The sequence below is a fragment of the Embiotoca jacksoni genome, unplaced genomic scaffold (genome assembly GCF_022577435.1).
Source record: "Embiotoca jacksoni isolate LCO1_2020_lvr unplaced genomic scaffold, fEmbJac1.0.p SCAF_20, whole genome shotgun sequence".
NCBI classification, from domain to species: domain Eukaryota; kingdom Metazoa; phylum Chordata; class Actinopteri; family Embiotocidae; genus Embiotoca; species Embiotoca jacksoni.
The window spans coordinates 6,953,312-6,974,233 of NW_027185341.1; the positions used below are offsets into that span (position 1 = coordinate 6,953,312).

A 20,922-nucleotide genomic window follows, 5' to 3' on the forward strand; every position below is an offset into this window, starting at 1 on the left:
GACGTGCTTGTATACGTGCTTCAATGAACAGGGTGGTGGCCACCTGTTGGCGCGACTCTAATCTTTTTTTTTTGTTGGTTTTCCATTAAGCCAAAGTTGCAGATATATACTATTATTTGGTATCACTTCTGTTGAGTTTCCAAGTGAGCTGAGCCAATTCTAAAAGACGATATGAAAACACTGTAGACCACTGATGAGTCAGCGGGAATCGTCCAGATCACTGCGTCACTGCGTGCACGACACGGGACGGGACAGCCGGCATAATCCCGCCACTGTTAACTAGCCAAGTTATTATAGCTAAACGTCTTTTTATTCACTGGACAACTTGAGGAGTGACAACCGGCAAAAACCCCGTTGTGGTCACTTGAGGAGGTGCAACGTTTATCGGTTTGGTTGCAGATTAAAGGATTCAAAAAGTGCGTGTCGCACTGAGCTTAACGTTAAGGTAGTTTCACTACAGCAGTGACGTGGCACTGAGGGCGTAATTATCTGTAGTGGAAAACTAAATTCAGAAAAAAAAGCAAATAGAGTTTAGTGGAGTTTACCGGCAGTAGAAAAGGGGCTTACATCTGAGGGGCATTTGAGGCTAGACAGGGTTGTGGTACATGTTGCAGGTGCCAAAAAAACCCCAAAGAACACTGTATGATTACATACCATTTGATTTATGTGAAATTATATTTCAGTGATGGTATTCAGGAAGACTGTTTTTAACCCCCTATATGCATAACTTGCATTTTTAAAGCCGATATAACTGTTTTCCATCATTTCACCCTCAGTTCCCTTCAGTTATTATTGTTTTTAAGACTTTGGTCTTTTTTTTTTTTTTTTCTTCTGTGTTTTATTTGTTTCATTTTCAAAAGTATGCATGTAGCAGCTAATATTGTGTTGTATTGTTTGGCCTACTTTTGGGTCACTTGTGCTATAAATGAGCCGCAACCAGATTGATCATTCAGAAGCAGAAGTGTGGGTATGATGGTGCTGGCTCGGAGGATGGGAGCTTCACAGCAAAACAAGATCACAAGATAATGACTCATTTGTTTGTATTTGATAAGTGCCAGTCGCTGAGCAATTAGAATAGCCTGCGATTAACATGTAGGTAGCAATAAAGGTACAACAAGTGAGTGGGGAAGAAGTGGCAAAAGGTTGTGTGTGTGAGGTTTGTTGTTCAGAAAGTACTGGGCTCAAACCGGAGCAACACATGCAGCTCAAACTTTATTATTTAATCGTCTTTCTGATACAACAGGAAACGGGGACCAACAATATGTTTGACTACAGTTTAAAGGTGAAGTTAAAAAACACAAAAAATTAAACTGTTTGCACTAGTGAAGCTGAAACCAGTGAAGGTTTTAGCCATTTCACTTCATGTATTTTTTTAATCTACCTGATAAATGACTCAAAAACAGTAATTGATTAATTTTCTGTGTTTTCCTGCCTTTTTTTTAATACCAAGCATTTATCACCTCTCGATAGCTGCAGTAGGAACGGAGAGGAAGCGTGAGATTAAAGAGTACATAAACCCTGGACCTCGTGTGACGGCAGCGTGTTCTCACCGTTTTTGCGTTCGTTGAGCGGAGGCAGTTTCTGCGTGGGCTGCAGCGACAGCTCCTCCATCTCGTGGGTCACCGCCTCGCTCTGCGGACTGGGCACCAGTGGACCCGACATCCCACAAACCCCCTCTGGACTGAGCTGCCCCTGGATAACCTGGGGCTCCATCATGCCTCAGGAGGGGCGGGGAGGGGGGGCGGGGAAGGTCCGAGGTAAGCGAGAGGGGTGTGGGTCACCGTCCCTTTATGTGATGTCTCCCTGCTACCTGTGTGGGCAGAAGAAGGAGAATAAGAAGTTAGAGGGAAATCGATTGGCCGCTTCGCTTCTCAACAGAGGGAACACGTCACTCAATCATATTTTGTGGGTTCCTCAGAAACGCGAGCCGTTCAGAATAATAATAATAATAATCATCATCATCATCATCCTGCTGGTATGACTACCTCACCCAACTGGTGAAATGCTAAGGGTGGCATTTCATTTCAGCCATCTGGAAGAGCTCAGTTCCAGCTCAACTTATTCATTAAACAAGCCGGGTTGGCTATTATGCCGAATAATCACTTCAAACCACCGCTCAAGAAAAACAACGCCAGTGTACGCATGAATGTTCTCTCTGTTCAGACGGAGCTTCATAATCTGAAGCATGACGTCGCTGCGGCGGGTTTTCAAACGGAGGGAACGGAAACATTTCGGGGAGAAAAACAAACAGTTTAGTATCCATGGCTTCTCAGCGGCCTGCTCGGCCCGAACGGGTACGCTATTTACCGCTCTCCAACGGCAGCCACATCCATCCACTCCAGGACCGAAGCACTCTTTGGTCACCATCCTGATGTGTTGCTGTTGGCCAAGAACCACTCTGTTCTCCTAAGGCTGCCTTTATTTCTGCCCGCAGGCCCTTAAAGTGTTAAAGGCATCAGATGGCCTAAAGAAGACTACACGACAATGGAGGATGCAATAGATGTCTCTCCTGATCAGCCGACCATCGTGTTTTCCTCGTGTATTTGAGCCATGTTACATACTGACATTAAGAGTGAGCATTCAGCTTCACTAATCCGACACGGAGCACCAACATGGAAGTTAAAACCATTCATTTGGCATTTAATCTGAATCGTTCCGTGTTGAATCTGGCCACCACAACATACTCTTCAAAACTTGGCTTCGAGTCCGAAACCACTTTCTGGCCCCTTAATGACGATTAAGAGCCACTAAAACACCACAGCACAGACATAACTCCGGTCTTGATGTTCAACCACAGCGGTTTTCTGTGACAGAGCTGCAGTAACCCATCTCCATCTTTAGAAGCTCCACTAGTCTCTGCTCTGTGACATACCTCCTATAGATTACAATCAAACACCAGTTTCTGTACAGGAAGGTCTTTTGTTGTTCAAAACCGGACTCGACATGCAGCAACGCTGGTCACGTGCTTGTCATCTCTCTCAGGATGAAACTGAATTTTGGATTTTGCTCCGTGTTACAGAATAATTGTCCTTTTCGGCAGTTTTTTTTCCAACACACAAAACTCGTAGCAAAAACTACCACAGAAACACAAGTAAAACCAGGTGCGACCAAAAAGTTCAGGAGGTTGTTCCCGTTATGCAATAATAGAGTGCAGCACTGTGGCGTGCATGGAGCATGGGGAAACAATGACCTTTGTGAATAAGCAATCCAAATCAGGTCCCTCGATCAACATCCGCACCTCAGCTACACCTTTTCATGTTACCACGGGACATGCATATTCACAATTTCACCATGAACCTGAAGCTTAAGCAAAGAGCACACGTCAACATTCAAACTCGGCAAATCTACCCTCAACATGCGTCAGAAAATCTGCAGAAATGACGCAATGAGCCAGACGAGGTGTTTGGAGCTTCATTCACGTATCAAAATGGTTGAAAACCTCTGGTCACGTGCTTGTCATCTCTCTCATTGTCTGTCAGAGGAACTTTGAAGGAGGTTGTTCGATGATGAAACTGAACTTTGGATTTGCTTGTTGCTCCTTCCCTGCAGGTTTTTTTTTTTTTTTTTTTAAACACACAGAACTTGGGAACAAGATTTGCCAGAAAAACACAAGGAACAATTAACTCCTGTTTGAATTACATGCCCCTTAATGATTAATAATACCCCAAATCAAATGATGTGGGTCAATACGCTGCAATATTTGACTTGGAAAAAGTCCCACTCAGAAAAGTTTTATTTTCACTGAATGAGTCAGTTCTTCAGAAAAGTTCACAAAGCAGCACAGAGGTGGAAGTGGTCATGAAAACAAGTGTGATAAAAAAAAAAATACGATAACCTCCTAAACCAGGTCAGAGTTGTTTGTGAGCGAGTGGCAGGTCAACACAAGGAAAACCATCGACTTGGTTGGTGATTGTTGATGACACCGTTCCTACCTGTAGTAGCAGAAGACGGCAACGGACGGAGGGACGAGACGTGTGGGTTCGTTGTAGTCAAGAGTCCGGAGAAGCCATTGAGTCGAGCCTGACAGGAGAGAGGAACGAACAAACATCAACTTCAGCAGTGCAGCAATCTATCAAGTCCAAAACAGCTGATCATGCGTTTCTTCTGTTGCCGATGACGTCGGTGGCCCCGATTCTGTTTCTACCCAAGACATTACAACCCGACACGGAGTTCAGTGCTGTCTGCATCTCTTTTTATTAGATTAGCCATTGTGTTTCTAAAATTAGTTTCACTGTCTCTGTCATATTGGCAGCTGCTGGTCCGTCGTTCTCTGTTTGTCACAAATGAATAACCTTTGCTTTCGGAAATATAAAACACATTTTTAAAAGAAAGTTAAGCAGCAAGCAAATGCGCAAGAATTATCCATAAGGAGTCTGAGTGTATTTTCCTCATGTGGCACCAATGTGAAGACAGAGGAACAGGGGAGTCGATTTTTACAGGTAAAACAATGGAGAGGACAAACTCACTGGGGAACTACTTAAGCCTACATTAGACTTACAAAATGAAAGAAAAATAGTATAATGAAAACAAACACACACACACACAGCCAGTGCAGGCAGAAACCAGACACTGATGCTGCTTGGATAGGTGTGTTTGAAGACACGTAGTGAATAAAACATACGATAATGACCAATTAAAGATGCCGGAATGAAACTGGCTGACACTCAAAGCTGCATAAAGGTCTGAAAATGTATGTGCTGCACAGAAAACCTGCAGTGGGAGCAGATTATCTACACAGAGGCAACAGAAACTCTCGCTGTAGTGGAGCGTCACACTGCAGTCTGAGGGAGAGACGGATCAATCAACTGCACACGGAGGCTTTCAAGCCTCTTAAAGACACGTGCTTGGTATACAAAGAAGATAAGTGGATTAGGGTTGGACTGCTGTATCACGTTACTGGCAGCAGATAATGTTCTTCTACCACAGATCTCATATTTCCTCATGTCGGTTCCTCCCTGCCCACAAAATCAAATAAAAAATAAAAAAATAGCACTTTTTTTTTGCAAGCAATGCAAAGTCAACTTGCATGGTTTCGGCATGAAAATGGAAAACAAATTCATCACGAAATAACATTTCATTAAATTTCAAGAGCAAAAGACAGAAGAGAAAGCATGGCTTTGAAGTGATTTGGTCACATATGCTAACAATAATCTGTCGAGTGCAACTAAACATTTTAATTCGTTGCACCAGTGCACCTTAAATTTATCAGGTCTGCACACCAACTACACATTTGCACGAGTGAGTGAGTGAGTGACAGTGAGTGAGCGAGTGACTGAGTGAGTGAGTGAGTGAGTGACTGAGTGAGCGAGTGACTGAGTGAGTGAGTGACAGAGTGAGTGAGTGAGTGAGTGAGTGAGTGTCAGAGTGAGTGAGTGACAGTGAGTGAGTGAGTGAGTAAGTGACAGAGTGAGTGAGTGACAGAGTGAGTGAGTGAGTGAGTGAGTGACAGAGTGAGTGAGTGACAGAGTGAGTGAGTGAGTGAGTGAGTGAGTGACAGAGTGACAGTGAGTGAGTGAGTGAGTGAGTGAGTGAGTGACAGGGTGAGTGAGTGACAGAGTGACAAAGTGAGTGAGTGAGTGAGTGACAAAGTGAGTGAGTAAGAGTGAGTGAGTGAGTGAGTGAGTGACAGTGACAGAGTGAGTGACAAAGTGAGTGAGTGAGAGTGAGTGAGTGAGTGAGTGAGTGACAGTGACAGAGTGAGTGAGTGAGTGAGTGAGTGAGTGAGTGAGTGGCTGCGAGCTCCCTCGGCAGGTGGAAGGATCGAAGGACCTGAAGTTCCTCTGCTTGTGCGGTTCCCAAGATGGAACAAGTCCCATTTCTGTGCAGCAGAAACTGAAGACTGTGCTGGCCGCTGCATCTGAAACACGGCGCCATGTTGGTTGACTAGCAACTAAAACGAACTGAAATGAATGAGCCGCAGTTACATTTATTCCAAGGAAGGGTGAAGGTGTCTCAGAGCTTTTCGTCCAGCTGTTAAGGATGATGGAGGACACTTTTTGAATCTTCAAGCATTTACATACTGTGTGCTGATATTGTCAGGGTCGAAGGGGAGGAACAAGGGCGGATGAACAAGTGAGTGGCAGAAAGGGGGCCGTGGAAAAAAAACAAAAAAACAGAGGAAGGAACAAACAACTGTCACGGCTGACGAGGCGTTGAGGGATAAACATCGGCGCTGCCTCTGCAGAATCACAGAGCAGATCCAGATGGCAGCCGCTGCATGTCGCTCTGCCCTCGACTGCTCTTTTAACAGCACGGGGAAACAAGTACCATGTGTTCCATCAAAGGGTAACGCACATAGTACAGTACGTGCACACACACACACACACACACACACACACACACACACACACTTTATAAATTAAAAGTGACCTCTGGAGTAAAGGGTGAGCGGTTCCTGAAAAAAGCTTTCAACAGTAAATGACCAGCCACCTCCACAATGAGGTTGAGGTAACTAACCGATGGCTCACATGAGCAGTCAGCAGTTATTCAGCCAGCGTTTGGTATTATAAAACCAGGCACAGACAACACACAGGGTGATGTGGCCGCCCACTCTCTGTCAATCATCTACATTGTACTGTGTAACCGCAGAGATATTAACAAATGTACCCGTCCCTTCCCTGTCAGTAGATAACCGTCTTCGGATCCGCGCAACGTGTACTTATAACGACGAATGACGAAAGTCATCACCATAGAGGAAACTCTTATCAACAACAGCATCAGAAACAAACAGCCCTTTGTTCAATTTGAGGAGAATATTAGTCTTAAAACTAGGGATGGGACGTGATTTTTTTTTAATCGTCATTAAAATTATTTAAAAGATGTATTAATACAACTATCGCTCTTCCGTATTTCCCCTGTTTTTTTTTTACTGGCGCCTGGTTGTAATGCGCGACTCCCATCAGAAGGTGGCAGTAATGCACCTAAAAGCTGTCTGCCAGATGCCATTAAACAACATAAGGAGAAGAAGAACACGTTGCTATCGGACTCTGGAGCTTTGCAGGTAGAACTGTGCGGCGCTGTAAGATGAGACGCTTCAGTACGAACAGCAGAAACGTGCAAAGAAGACCACAGCCATCGAAAAGTTCGGTCTCGCACTCCTTCAAATAGATAAATGAAGACGAGGTGCAACGCAAACTCTACAGGCGAAGCTGGCAGATCATCCGTTTTTGCAGCACAAACTACGGCCCTCATCTCAAACATGAAACTAAAACATGCTTCCCTTCAACAGCTTCCAAAATGACTGTTTTAGAAGTTGGACGGCATTTGTTGAGCCAGAGTTTAATAGCTGATTAACAGTCGGTCGGTTCGGAACAATTATCGAATAGTATTTTTGATTGAAATGCCCATCACCATAGAAACCGAACCACGCGGGTGTGAGCTATCAGTGCAACACAGATGAGCTCCACCCAACTGCCACAGAAAGATGGCACGAGCGTATTGTCGTATCAGTCAGATTTGGAAAGACAATAAAACAGGACGCCTGTAAAAGACGTCAAAACTCCAACAAAGAGACCCAACGAACTGCGTGCCGACGTCATCCTCAGATACCAGCGCTCTCACTGAAAGTACTAAAAATACATCCTCCCTGGGAGACTTCAAAATGAGGTGTTTTGCTTTTAGGACACCAACGCTGCTATTACCCAACAGATCTCAGTTTGATGGCGGTTTGCAGCTACTTCGCCTCATTACCAATGCAGATTGAAGCGCTCGGTGATGTACAGGACATCTGAGATAAATCCAAAGATGAACCTAAAACAAACACTGGCCTCAGGTTTCATCTTTGTTTTAATATCTGCAGTATGAGAACATCTGACTTCAACTAGGTAATAATTTGAGCCAACAGTTTTTGCAGGCTGGTGACAGTATCTGGGTGTCGCCTGCTGCCGGAGGCTGTTCTTTCTCTCCCAGTCTGCACACAATCAGTGCAGGTGAGAGGGTTTACGATATCTTACTGGGAACATCTTGCAGATTGCCAGAACGACTGACTGAATGTTAAACACGCAAACTCTTAAACAGAAAGTAGGAGACAGGATGTTTTAAACAATATGGAAAAGAAAAAGAAAAAAAAAAAAAAAAAAACGGTCAAATATTTCACTTTGAAGCAGAATAACCACAAAGACTTTGCAGCAACTCGAAGGAATGCGAGTTGTTACAGCGACACACCGATGCGTCCACAAAAGTGCCGGCATACTGACGAGAGGAGGTCCTGGGTTAACTTTACTACAAATAGGCTCGGCTGTGAAGAATTCCAGTGATGAAGTGCCCACAAGCACTCTCACTCTCACTCACAGTCATTCAACAGCACAAGATAACTGAAATCTGCAGCCGCAGCCTTCGAGCTATTAAACAGTCGGGTCTGGTTTCTGTTAAACATAAACACACCGCTGTCACAAAAAAAGAAAAGAAAAAAGGAAGCACGTTGGGATGAAACGCTGACTGCTGTGTAAAAATGTACCTTAAAACTAGAAGTAATGAGTAAAATGCTTTAACAATCTACAACCTGGAGGGCTGAGCATTTTCATTAAAAAAAAAATGCATCACTTGAACAACATATGATTATCTTTCCTTTAGTATCCGTGTTCCTTGAGGACACACTTTGTCTTCTAATCCCATGCGAGACGGGCCAGATGCCTCGCATGACAGCAATAAAAAAAAAAATGAAACTAAGATGTTGGGAGGTTGCACAACGTTATTTTTCTACATGTTGACAGAAGTCAGCCCAGAATTTAAACACTGCTTAGATAACCACATGACGTATGCTCAAAAAAAATGTGCCACACGCGTACAAAACACACGCAGCATGAGAACCGCCTCCGTGCCAAACTACTGTTTGAGTCTGCAGTTTTCTGGGTCTTAAATAGACCAACGTCTTGTCCAACAAAAACGTCTGCTTTCATCGAGAGATAACAGAGATGATGTCATCACTCTGGCTTGTTCGCTGGATTGTTGTTCTGCTCCGTTCCCACAGACACACACATGTGGCTGGAGTTTTCCAGCCTTTGGGGACTTGAAACCGTACAAAAGGACAAGGTCACAGTACGGTGACACCAAGGGCCAGCGCAGAAAAGCTACGCAGGCAAACATTTACTCGGCTGGTCTTCCACAAATCACCGCAAGGAGGAAGAAAGTCTTATTTTAAAAGCATTAGTCTGCCTGTATAGGGATTTCCGGTTTCCTTTTATGTCCATTCACCGCAGGGAGAGACTTGAAAACCCTGGACGAGAGTCATCAGAGCTTGCAGTCTTCCTGCAAACTAATACCGCACCGGGGAGGTTGAAATAAGCAAATCAGGGCAGGGACACAAAGCCTGCAGCCCTGGGACAATTGCTTTCCCATCCAACCAGACGCATAGTGTTTAAGTTCACGCCATCCTTTCACAGTCTTCAGAGACGGACTGAGACCACCACATCCTGCCGTGTCTGCCTGCATGAGTCACACAGACCTGTTTGGATTTGCTGAAGCACCACCACCACCTCCACCTCCACCACCTCGCTTTCAGTCGGTCCCGGGCAAGTGGGGGAACATCCTCGTGTTTGTGTAAAGCGAGAGGAGCCTCATTACGCGGCGCCGTGGTCAGTATTACTCGAGTAAATTGGGCCGCCGGCTCACAATGATGCAGGATGATGCAGGATGTTGCAGGATGATGCAGGATGTTGCAGGATGATGCAGGATGTTGCAGGATGATGCAGGATGTTGCAGGATGATGCAGGATGATGCAGGATGTTGCAGGATGATGCAGGATGCCCCCCGAGGTTCAGAAAGCGTCCCGGGCTGCGAGAGCTCATTCATGGACGAAATAAACACGCTGCGACACAAAATGTCACACGAACAAAATAGCAGGTTTAAACACCGAAAATGTGTTTTCCCGGAAGAGTATCAGCGGGTGACACGGCTGCTGTTATCGCGGTGGAGCAGACGGGCGGGTGGAGGTGTGGGTGGAGGTGGAGGTGGGTGTGGGATAAGCTAGCGTTGGGTAGCTACTTTAAATCTGACAGGTGAGTGAGGTGCAGAATAACAAAAATAAACGAGAAGCCGTCATTTATAGAAGCAGGAAACACATCTGGAGATAAGTTGTGCTCGCTGTCCACGCTTCGCCGTTCAAGTCTTCCCACCGAGCCTCGTCTGCTGTCTCAAGTCTGAACATCACGAACAACAACCTCCTCACATTTTCTCCAGTTAGCTCGGCGTCGCTAAGGCAGGCTAACATGCTAAAAACAAGACGGCGCCGCCGTCGGCTCCGTCGGCCTTACCGAATCACGACGACCGGAAAGATGAATCCATCCGAGCGGTGGCTCGCAACGAGATATCCATTAATGTCACCGGAATCGTCTTAACGGTGTAGGTTTTTTTTTTTTTTCTTCTTCGTCCAGCTTTGAGATTGAACTTTAATTCGCGGAGTAAAATGGCTGCGACTGGTCTAGGGTCGGATGCAGAGTGACGTCATGACGCTGTCGGACAGGCAGCGTCGGGGGGCGTGGTCGCTGCCCCTGGTCGGCGCCCCGATGAACGACCCTGCGAACCGGTGCAGGACTTCTCTGCCGCACAGTTCACAGCATAACACCAGTGGTGATGTATATTGGAAAAAACACAGGTTGTCCACAGGAAACTCGTGAGATTATTATTATTTTATTTTGTATTATCTTATGGTCTGTTTTGGTTGTGTTACATAACTTGCTGAAATGACGCTCGTTGCTATCCACGGGGAACTACGTGGTCTGATTACCTCAAGGGAAGGAAGGAAGGAAGGGTTGAGAGATTAAAATAAAGGATGTCAAATGTCTATCTTCAGTGAGCCACAAAAGCTGTGTTATTCCAGAGAGCTTTATTTTGAAAAAACAGGCTATTATAAATTATACAACTTTTTTTTATTTATTTATTTATTTTTAATTCCAGACTATAAAGCTATTGTCCCCCCCCCCCCCCCCCCCCCCCCGTTACTTTAAAATCATTAAAAGTTTCACATATTATTCGTATTTGGAGAATCATTTCCAAAATACAACAGAAATATCTGCATTATTTCTGTTCATTCTGTACATGAATAAAATAAGACATTTCTCTTACGATGACAAAGACTTGCACTGTATAAATACCTGGGGGTAATTCAGTCAACATTGTTCTACATTTACACACTTTCATCCTGTTTTTAAAATACAAAACTAATCCTGATAGAGTCCCTGCTGTCATGTCTGTTTGGCTTTCTGTACAGGAGCGGGGACGTCAGCGACATCATGCAGAAACTCATACAGCAACTTAGCATTGTTAGCGTTGCCAAGTATTTCTGCCAGCTTGTCCTGGGTGAGTTTGAGCAGGTCTGCCAGGCTGTCTGCATTTTTAATAAGAGCCCTGTAGTTTTTCGTATTGACCCCAGGCATCTTCATCAGGAAGTCATAAGGTCCGGGGTTGTAGAGGTCTGCCGATTCAGCCACCGTGTCCGACTCGGCCGTGACCGCCTGCGCTGCCGATGCATCAGGTTCGGATTGGCCTTTCTTCAGTTCCAGGAAGAGCTCGGCTGTGGCGTGCGGGGAGGGGCACCAGAGGATCCGCAGCCGCGGGAAGTGCAACGTCAGCAAGGTGAGTTTTGAAGAAACGTCATTTGACGAAATCTCGTGACGGAAATCTGACCGGGCCGTTAAGGAAAACGGTTTCGCCGGGTCAAACTCGATGAGCAGCACTGGTTTCCTGTAGTAGCGGGTCATGGAGAGGCACTGGGTGTAGAGGCGGCCGCTCTGCAACGAGCCAATCAGGTCGCTGACGCTCTTGCGCTCGACGCAGGTGTCTGGAGTCAGAATGTAGTCGCCTACTTCGAGGGTGACGGGATCGATGTCGAGTCCACGGCGGTGGAGTAAAGACGGTAATTCACTGCGGAACTCCCGCATGTCCACGATGACTCGTGAGGGCTCTGTGGGCTGCTCCTGGCCTCCTGGTTTGGGGACAGGAAATGGAAATACAAACACAAACCAGTCAGATATGTGCTGTTGACCATTTTAAACTTTCACAGGTCGTGAAAAATAGACGAAAATCGAAAAATCTAAAGAAAAAAAAACAACAATTCTTCACACTAAAGTCGACATGCCTGCTTTGCGCGTGTTGGTGGTGGCGTTGGCGGGCTCGAGATTTCTAGCGAGGTCTAGGTTAGTGTCTTCTCGCCCTTCCCTCTCCTGTGGGACGACCATCGTAGCTTTTTCCCTGCACAAGAACACGCAAAGAATGAGAAACCAACACTTCAACCAGATCAGCCGACAGTACCCTCGGTTGCTTGAGGAGAAAGGACCCGTTCGGACCTGATGAGGTGTTCAAAAGCTTTCTTCTCCTTAGACAGTGCTGTCAGGTACTTCTGTTCTTCGGTCGAGCCTCCGTAGATGAGGAAATACACCCTGAGCGGCTTCCCAGGCCGGTTAGCTTTGTAGACCTCCAGCTGGCGGACGAAACTGAGTTCGGCGTCGTACAGCACCACAAAGCTGGGCTCCACCTCGTGCAGCACCCGCGTCAAGCTGTGGGGGTCGGTGCAGCCTTTCAGCGGGTGGATGACGGTTAACGGCTCCTTCAGGATGCCGTAATAGGCATCCGATGACAAATCCAGCTTCAGTTCTTCCTCGCCTTCATCCTCCTCCGTCAGTTCGTCCTCGTCTCCGCTGCTACCCAACACCGCTGCTTCCTCTTTCCCCATCATCTGGGTCAGCGTCAGGGACGGTCTGCCTTTGCTTTTTGTGATCTTCGTGGGTTTTTTCTGCGCAGGTTCCTTTCCTTTGGCTCCCCTCTTGCCCCAGCTCTTTCCCTTCTTGTTTGAGTCCATTTCAAAGGCGGAAGCCGCAGCCGAGTCCCGTTTCCCGACCGTTCGGGCGTACAGTCGGTTGAGCAGCCAACCGGAGCCGTGCCTGATGTACTGCTGCAGCTGGGCACAAGTCCGGTCATCGCTGGCGCAAATCAGCACACGACCTGAGGGCGACATGTTCGGACAAAAACACACACCGCACTGAAGTTATTGTGAAGCCACATCATATACATGGTTTGATTGGAGTTCTGCACTTGTCAGACATAGGCGTAGTTTGGCCCGAACTATTTCAGAAAACATCCAGTTGCACTCTGGAAGAATTTCTATCGTCTATTGTATATTTTGTATATATTGTCTATCATTTTTTGAAGCAAGATCCATCTGTCTCAAGCATTACTAGAAGATTATCAAAAAGAAATGAATCAGGTAAAATGTTGCTGTTAGAAGAACGATAAAATCAACTTTTAAGTAGATTTCTACATTTCAATTTTGCTCTATTTGGTAGGACACAATCGGTGGTATACTTAAACTCACTGTCCTGACATGGAGACGTTACAGATTTAAAGTTTTCTCCAAGAAAAAAAAACCCTGTAACTCCACACCTTTGCCTTCAGGCATCAGGCCAGCATTACATCATCACCACGCCTTTTCTGAGGAAAACAATCCTGCTTAAAACGCTGATCTCTGATTTGTTCCTCTGACATGTCTTGAAAAAGATCCTGATGAAAAGGCCTTCTTGGCCCTAAGCTATACGAAGGGAAGACAACAGGACGCTGTGTGTTATAATGTAGCTCGAACAGTTAGCACAGTGCTATTGTTGGCAAGAATACTTTTTGTAGAGCAAAGTAAAAGATTTCACTGGTAATTTGCTCACCTGGAGACTCAGTGAGGTAAACATACACGTCAGTGTACAACATCCCCAATTTTGTAATGAAGTATTTTGACTGTATCAGTCCTTTTACCCAAGTACAGGATCTGAATACAAGAACATCTTTTATATTCCAAAACGTAACGTCTACCGACTTTTCTTAATATGGTACATTATTAGTAAACTCATAGACTGAAATAAACTGTTGGCATTATAACGGTTTAACAGCACTGAGCTCTGACCCGCTTCCTGCTGAGAGCTCTTGTTCTCCCTCTCGATCTCCTCCAGCACCTCGGTCAGAGCCTCCCACTTCGGACTCTTCTCCAGCACCAGCTCCCGCTTCACCTCTGAAACACACACACACACACAGACTTCAGCCGCTTCAATATGAATACACACACAAACACGGTGAACATCTCTGAAGAGCTCGTCGTCAGAGGACCTGCTCGCCGGTCGGTTACCTGAAGCAGACTTCGGTTTCTCCGCCTCTGCTCCCACTCTGAGTTTCTTTTTGCTGTCGGGGATGCGGTACACTCGGCTCCTGGTGTTCACAAACATGGAGGTGCTGGAGTCCAGGAACAGCCAGCCTGACGCGCAAATCAAACAGAGATAGAAGAAGATAAATCACAACCTCCCATCGGGCACTGGGAGCGCATAAAGTACGTCTAGTTTACCCGAGTTGGCTCCAAATATCTTCTGGCTGGAGCGCAGTGACTCGAGCAGGTTGAGGAAGGTGACGCAGTCGTACTGGGTGAGGTAGAGCAGCAGCACCCGCAGCACCTTCAGGTCCTGAACCAGACCTTTGGTCTTTGATCCCAGCTGATGCCACAGGGGGTCCAGGTAGTGACGGATACTCTGGATGGGAAGAAGGCAAAACAAAACCTTAACCAGGAAATCAGCTCACTGAAAGGTCATCATCAAGACTTCACAGCACGGCATTTTCATGTACTACCTAAACTTACCTGTAATACTGCAGCAAGCACAAAATGTATTATATGACATTAATTCTGTTTGAGGAGGAAACTCTAAAATTCAGGTCATATTTTTTCTGTCGAGACGATTTCTAAGCCTTTTCCACATTTATTCCACATCTCCATGGAGACGGATGTAGGCTGCCCTGCAGTGGAATTTATTAATAAGAGCTTTAATAACATTTCTGGATGCAAATTTAAGCGACTTATCTCACTCCTGTTTTTTTTGGTCCAATTACATCGAGCCGTAAAAAAAAATCCCAGTTCAGACCAGAGATTCACGATGAGACGAGACTGTTTTAAAACGTTTCAGAGAAAAGCTGCAGCAGTGTGAACCGTCTGCAGGCCAGCTGGTGGGTTTGTGCTTTCAACAGCCAAACAGCTCACAGCAAAATCATCTGTACACTGTAGTTTCAACAGAGAAGCTCAATTTAGGGCCCGCGGGCCAAGCTTGGCCCACCTCGGCATTTGACAAGCTTGTGTTTATTCTTCTTCTAAAGTGCAGTAAAATCCAAACTGTAATGACTACGAGCTGTAAGTTTTGTGCGGCTAACAAGTACATAATATGCTGTGTACAGCATAGTGCTGTGTAGCTTCCCTATTAAATTACACTGGCCTCCATCTTATCTATGAAGAATGATGATATGTCCTGCGTCACTGAGTTTGAGCTGCCAGTCAACATAAGAGATCAAAGCAGTGGCACACTGACAAGAGATAAGCAAGGCGACTGTTTTGGACAATAACTTCTGAAATTTAAAAAAAAAAAAAAATTACTCTCACGCAGATTAAAGTGGAGAGTTTTAATTATATTGAAATTATATTTCGGATTTAGGGTGTTAATTTTTGGCAAAATATATAACATCTTAATAAAATGTCATTTCGCATGACAAAAATGTATTTTCGGCTCGCGGACGTTCACAGGAAAGAATTTGGGCACTTCTGAGTTACAAACTGTCGTTCGATCGCAATGGCAGTTCTGGGTGAAAGACAGAGACGATCACCTCATCAGTTTATCTGAGGAACAACAATGTCTTAAAAGATGTTCAAACAAAGATCAACATTTTACAACAGAATTCTCGACCCTTTCGTTCATTTGTTTGTTTGTTTGTTTGTTTTCGCAACTACTGGAGTAACTCACCATCCCTTCCCTCATTTATGTTTGAAGACGCTACAAATTATATCCAGCTATGAAAAAGCCTGCGTACCGAAGCACTGAAAGTCGTTGCTGTGAAGATGTCACGCCGTCTCATCTGGTTGCTTTCGAGTTCTCACATCATCTGGTTGTGAAATCTTTGGTCTGAATTTTAAACACGTTCGTTACCACTCTGTGTTGTGAATGTGCTGCAAGCTAAGGTTTGTCAGCTTCATGTGTCATGTACGTCAGTAACACACCACCAAACCTTTTCAAAAGCATTTCCAAGCGTGTTCTCCAGTGAGAAGTCCTCCGCCTCGAGGGTGGGGTTGTAGCGTTTGAGCTCCTTCAGACAGGCGCCCATGATGTCCAGGATGGAGCTCTGGATGGCCCTCATCGCTGGAGTCAGTGACACGTGGAGCTCCACCACGTCTGGCTTGTGCCTGTCCAGAGCTGTGTTCACCGATGCCTGGAACCTTTTAACGAAGCACGCAGAGAGCGAACATGCAGTTACTCTTGTAAATACAATAAAATGTCTGTGGTGGGACACGTTTCTGTTTCCGTTACCTGGGCCACAGGTAGAGCTTCTTGACAAAGAGGTTCCTCATCACTCGCTCCACTTGGCAGAAGCCAGAGGAGAAAGCTGTGGCCTTGTCAGTGAAGGCCTTAATGAAGCCCGTCTTATTCTTCTGCCGGAACAGACGCAGGATGAACGCCTCCTGGCACGACTCGATGATTTTATGGGCGCGATACACCAGGATGCCTGAAGAAAGACGCCACAGACGGACAGTCTATAGTCGTACTGATGCAATGAAAAACCCATCAATGAAGTTAACACTACGTTCTGTGTTTTATAATTTTGTGGTTATTATTCTTATGTACGTTTACTTTCAAGCTCAACATCAGAGGCTTACTTTAAATTGTATTTAACCCAATTTCCTTTTTTTAACAGATGTTTTTACCATTTTTCATCTGACAATAATCAAATATATCCGCCTATTCACTCTGTTAGGAATCAGAACAAAAAGTAACTTGGCTTTATGTGTTGTCTCTTTTGTCCATATATTAAAACGCATGTCAATTTCTAAGTGACAGTGTGCTTCAGTTAAGTGTTTTGAAATTTTGGTGGACGGGGCTACTATTGCATTTCCATTTGAATCATAGATTCTGCATTTAAGATTACAAAATTGCTTCTTTAAAACTCAAACAGAGAGCACCGTCAGCACTGAAATGGTTTAAAAAAAAAAAATTATATTTAATTTTATTGACAACTGACATAAATATTAAAACACAAACAAATATTGTAAAGTAATTTAGACTAGCGACTGCTAGAAATAACAGAACCATCGTGGCTCTCATTTAAACCGCCAGCAGCCGGTCTCTGACCTGATATAAGATGAGCAGGGATGCGGTCTGTGAGGAAGTCCACCACCAGGATCCTGCTGGTGACGAACAGCACACCTCCCTCCGTGTAAACGTCGTAGCGCTCGGCGCTCTGCACGTCGCTGGTCACCGTCCTCGGCAGGTGGGTCACACCTTCCACGCGCAGCTGCTCGGTGAGGTACTCCTGGGAAGGAACCACCGGAACACACAACTCCGTTAAACCCGCGCGCAACTCCGAGCGAGGCAAAACTTGTATTGTTTGTCATTGTAGGATCGTATCAGTGTTGCATTCAGGTCAAGGTTGTGTGGCAAATCCAAAACAAACAAAAAAAGACTTTTCTGTTATAGAAAAGAAAGGTACGCGTGACTGGAATTTACAGTTGTATATTAATTATGTTAAAAAAAAGGGAGATCCTTCTCTGAAGTACAACCTGAGCAATTATTTTTTCATTGGATGACTTCAGTGGCCTATTATAGATACGTAAGCCGATTTATATATATGTATATATATATATATGTATATGTATATATATATATATATATATATATATATATATATAAAAATATGTATATGTATACACATATATATGTATATATATACACACATATATATGTATATATATAATTATAATTATATATATACATATATATGTATATATATAGATATACATATATAATTTTTCAATTAGCATTTTATTAGTTTGCTTATTATTTATCATTCTTAAACTCTGCTACTGCTATTTCAGTGCATTGATGCCATTTCATATCTTTGTCACAAGTGTTTGCATCAAATGTGTGTTTACATTTATACAGATAAATATGTCGATATCAGAATTATAAGACACTATTACCGATATCTGCATGGAAAAACCCGTAACGGACGGGCTCAGCTCTTTAGTCACCGAGGGAGACGTGTATCCGGCTCAGCTGGGCCGCGCTCACCTGCTCAGGTGTGGTCGTGTTTAGAAGAAGGACCAGGCTGCCCTCCTCCGAGTAAACCCGCATGAACTGCAGCAGGATGCGGTCCAGCCCCATCCCCTCAGCCACCACCAGCAGCCCGTCGCAGCCGAACAGGCTCAGAAACATCTCGGTCTCGAACTCCAGCAGCGGCCCCGCCATGTTGGAGCCTCGAGAAACTGTCCTCGAGGTGCTGAAGTCACGAAGTCAGCTTCGTTCCCGGTGTAAACTGTAGAAAGAAAGAAAAAGAAATAAACAAGAGACAGCTGCAGCTGCAGGTGTCTCTTGTTTTGAAATGGCACATCCGGTGACGCTGAAAAACAAACAAACGTGAACGTGTTAGAGAGAGAGAGAGCGAGAGACGTTTCAGGCCAAGAGCGCCATCAAGTGACAGGGAGGAGAATAGCAGTCTATCTCAAACTTTACTGATAAACTTGTAGTGGTAGTTTCAAAAGACCCTATTAATGAGCAATTAAACGTTTTAATAAAAAAAAATAAAAAAACCCACAAAAAAACCCAACAAGTTAACCGCCGATTTGCCCAAAAGATGTGACTTTCCTAAATGACAGCTCAAATCTTTTTTGTTAGATTTTTCCACAAGCTTGTGAACACAGAATGAAAACAGTCTGCTCAAATACTCCTAAAACCACTTTGAAAAATGGGAAACAATATTTTTTTCTAACAGGCAACACATCTTTTGATGACAATGAACAGTGTTTTCGCATGGCGAGTTATTTACATAGCAAAATATCCTTCCAAAACGTACAGTAGTCAAACACACATCTCTTTGCAGTTACTGCAGCAAAAAGAAATAGTATATCAAGTAACATGACGGCCCCAGACACACATGTTATGGCCCCAATATCTGTGTTAGCGGCAGTGTTAACGAGGTTTCAGGTGGATTATTGTAATGCTCCGACACAAACAAACAGAGCTGTGATATGCTTGCATAACAAAACCTGCCAGTCGGGCTTTGTGAACGTGTCATCCCTCGTTTCTCTGCCATCGGAGAGGAGGCTGAGGAGACCGCAGTGTGTCCGTGAATGACAGCGGGGCGATGCTGAGCCCACCGCCACACACACCCGCTCAGAGAGGGACAGACATGAGTCATCATAGCTGTGAGACTTCAGGCTTGAATTTAGCCACTTTGATGTTTCAATCTGTCACTTGTCTGCTGTGGTGTACAAACCCTGCACGGAACCAGATTATGTAAAACAACACATGGACCCTTTGAGCTGGACTTGTTGTGAATTGTCCGGGCGATGTTTCCTTCCCTCCTTCCGTTCTTTCTTTTAACTTTGTCCTCATCAACAAAGTTAGTTCAACTTACCCTTGAGATGACACAGGAAACTCACTGTGTGTGTGTGTGTGTGTGTGTGTGTGTGTGTGTGTGTGTGTGTGTGTGTGTGTGTGTGTGTGTGTGTGTGTGTGTGTGTGTGTCTGCCAGGGACGCTAATTTCTTTTAATATCTTGATTTTGAATAAATGAGGGATGAAGACCTGCTGCAGACATTAACTAAGTATTAATTAAATATCATATTTCAGTGACTCTTCCATCACTAATTAATTGTATTAATGCTGTCCACAAGTAAAGGGAGAGGAATGTGCAAAGTTTTTATCTCGCAGAACATCTATGAAAACTCTTGTCAACACACTTTTGTGTACTTTTCTTGGGCTACCTTTAATGTCTTACATTTACAGCATGCAGTAGAACAATATTTTAGATTGTAGATCAAATGTTTTTTTCCAGTTTGACTGACCTGCACTGATCTCCGACTTCAAACCCATCTGACATGTTTAGTATGAGGAACAGGAGGCCGCTTTGTCCAACATGAATGACTGTGTTCGGCTGATTTAAGTATAAACACTTTATTCTGTTCCTTCTGTCTTTGAAGGGGATTTACATTTCACTACAATGCATTTATTTGGCAGCTATAGGTACTAGTTCCCTTTAGTGTGTCCATAAATACGACTACAGTGCATTGTGATACAAACGGTCAGTTTTCCACTCTCTTACTGTGTACCCATTACAGAAATAGCCATGTCGAGTTTGGCACCCTGATATCTCTGAATTGTTAACAGTTCCACCAAAGACTTTTACCCCCCAAACTTCTCAGAGAGTTCAATTGCATTTCAAATAACTGACACACAAACAGCAAACTTTAAAAATATACAATTATGTAGCAGAACTTTTCTTCTTCTTCTCTTCCACCCCAATAATAATTTTACAGTTTCTCAGGTCTATCCTGTGGAGGAGGCCGGACCTCGAGATCAGGACCTACTGGACTAAACCACGTAACATTAAAGTAGTTAAAAAAAAAGTTCCCTCCTAGCTTCTGTAGTTGTTGAATTGTTGGGTTCCTCTGTATAATGCTGTAAAGTTCTGTTGTGAAGACTTCAATGTGTTAATTGCCGTGAAATAACCTGTGCTGTGATTTGGCGCTATATAAATTGAATTGAATTGAATTGAATTGAATTGAATTGAATTGAATTGAATTGAATTGAATTGAATTGAATTGAATTGAATTGAATTGAATTGAATTGAATTGAATTGAATTGAAATTAGCACCACCTGAACCAGCAACAATGCTAAAGGCTACAATCTGTTAAATATAATAATCCATCAGTCGCAGAGACATTTTTCTGCAGTTCAAGTAGACTCAACTGATAACACTTGTACTTTAACTTAATACTTTTACTTGTTATGGAGTATTTTTACATTGTTAAATGTAATGTAAGGTATTGTTATATATTTAACTAACGTAAAAGACCATATTTCCTCCACCATTGCTGACCTTGTTGTAGCTTAATGGAAGCAAATCCCGACAGCCAGGTCCCAA

The 20,922-nt window shown here is 44.2% G+C and overlaps 2 protein-coding genes across 2 annotated transcripts in view; both read right to left on the minus strand.

Annotated features, from left to right (window-relative positions):
• The window catches only part of mrtfba (myocardin related transcription factor Ba), a 27,408-nt gene extending 16,980 nt beyond the window's left edge, over positions 1-10,428 (minus strand). Inside the window, exons 1-3 of the mRNA XM_069156016.1 lie at positions 10,251-10,428; positions 3,933-4,020; positions 1,551-1,810 (exon numbers count right to left, since the gene is read on the minus strand). Coding sequence (XP_069012117.1) covers positions 1,551-1,716 — 166 coding nt within the window. The 5' untranslated portion in view covers positions 1,717-1,810; positions 3,933-4,020; positions 10,251-10,428. The remainder of the gene's footprint in view (positions 1-1,550; positions 1,811-3,932; positions 4,021-10,250) is intronic.
• A 507-nt stretch (positions 10,429-10,935) lies between these two features.
• On the minus strand, positions 10,936-18,384 carry ercc4 (excision repair cross-complementation group 4). Its single transcript, XM_069156017.1, has 10 exons — positions 18,069-18,384; positions 17,130-17,310; positions 16,311-16,506; positions 16,012-16,219; positions 14,315-14,495; positions 14,102-14,227; positions 13,883-13,987; positions 12,282-12,936; positions 12,074-12,186; positions 10,936-11,920 (listed from the first exon to the last, which is right to left on the minus strand). The coding sequence occupies exons 1-10, from the start codon at positions 18,243-18,245 to the stop codon at positions 11,181-11,183; spliced, it is 2,682 nt and encodes an 893-aa protein (XP_069012118.1). The 5' UTR covers positions 18,246-18,384; the 3' UTR covers positions 10,936-11,180.
• Positions 18,385-20,922: the final 2,538 nt, after the last annotated feature.

What these genes read in the sequence shown, in the direction of transcription:
- ercc4 (XM_069156017.1), bottom strand. Translation starts at nt 18,245, where the DNA reads ATGGCGGGGCCGCTGCTGGAGTTCGAGACCGAGATGTTTCTGAGCCTG. An exon ending in GAAACCGAAGTCTGCTTCAG is followed by an intron (nt 13,988 to 14,101) that starts GTAACCGACCGG and finishes TGTGTGTTTCAG; the next exon opens with AGGTGAAGCGGGAGCTGGTG. An exon ending in GCTTTTGAACACCTCATCAG is followed by an intron (nt 12,187 to 12,281) that starts GTCCGAACGGGT and finishes GTTCTTGTGCAG; the next exon opens with GGAAAAAGCTACGATGGTCG.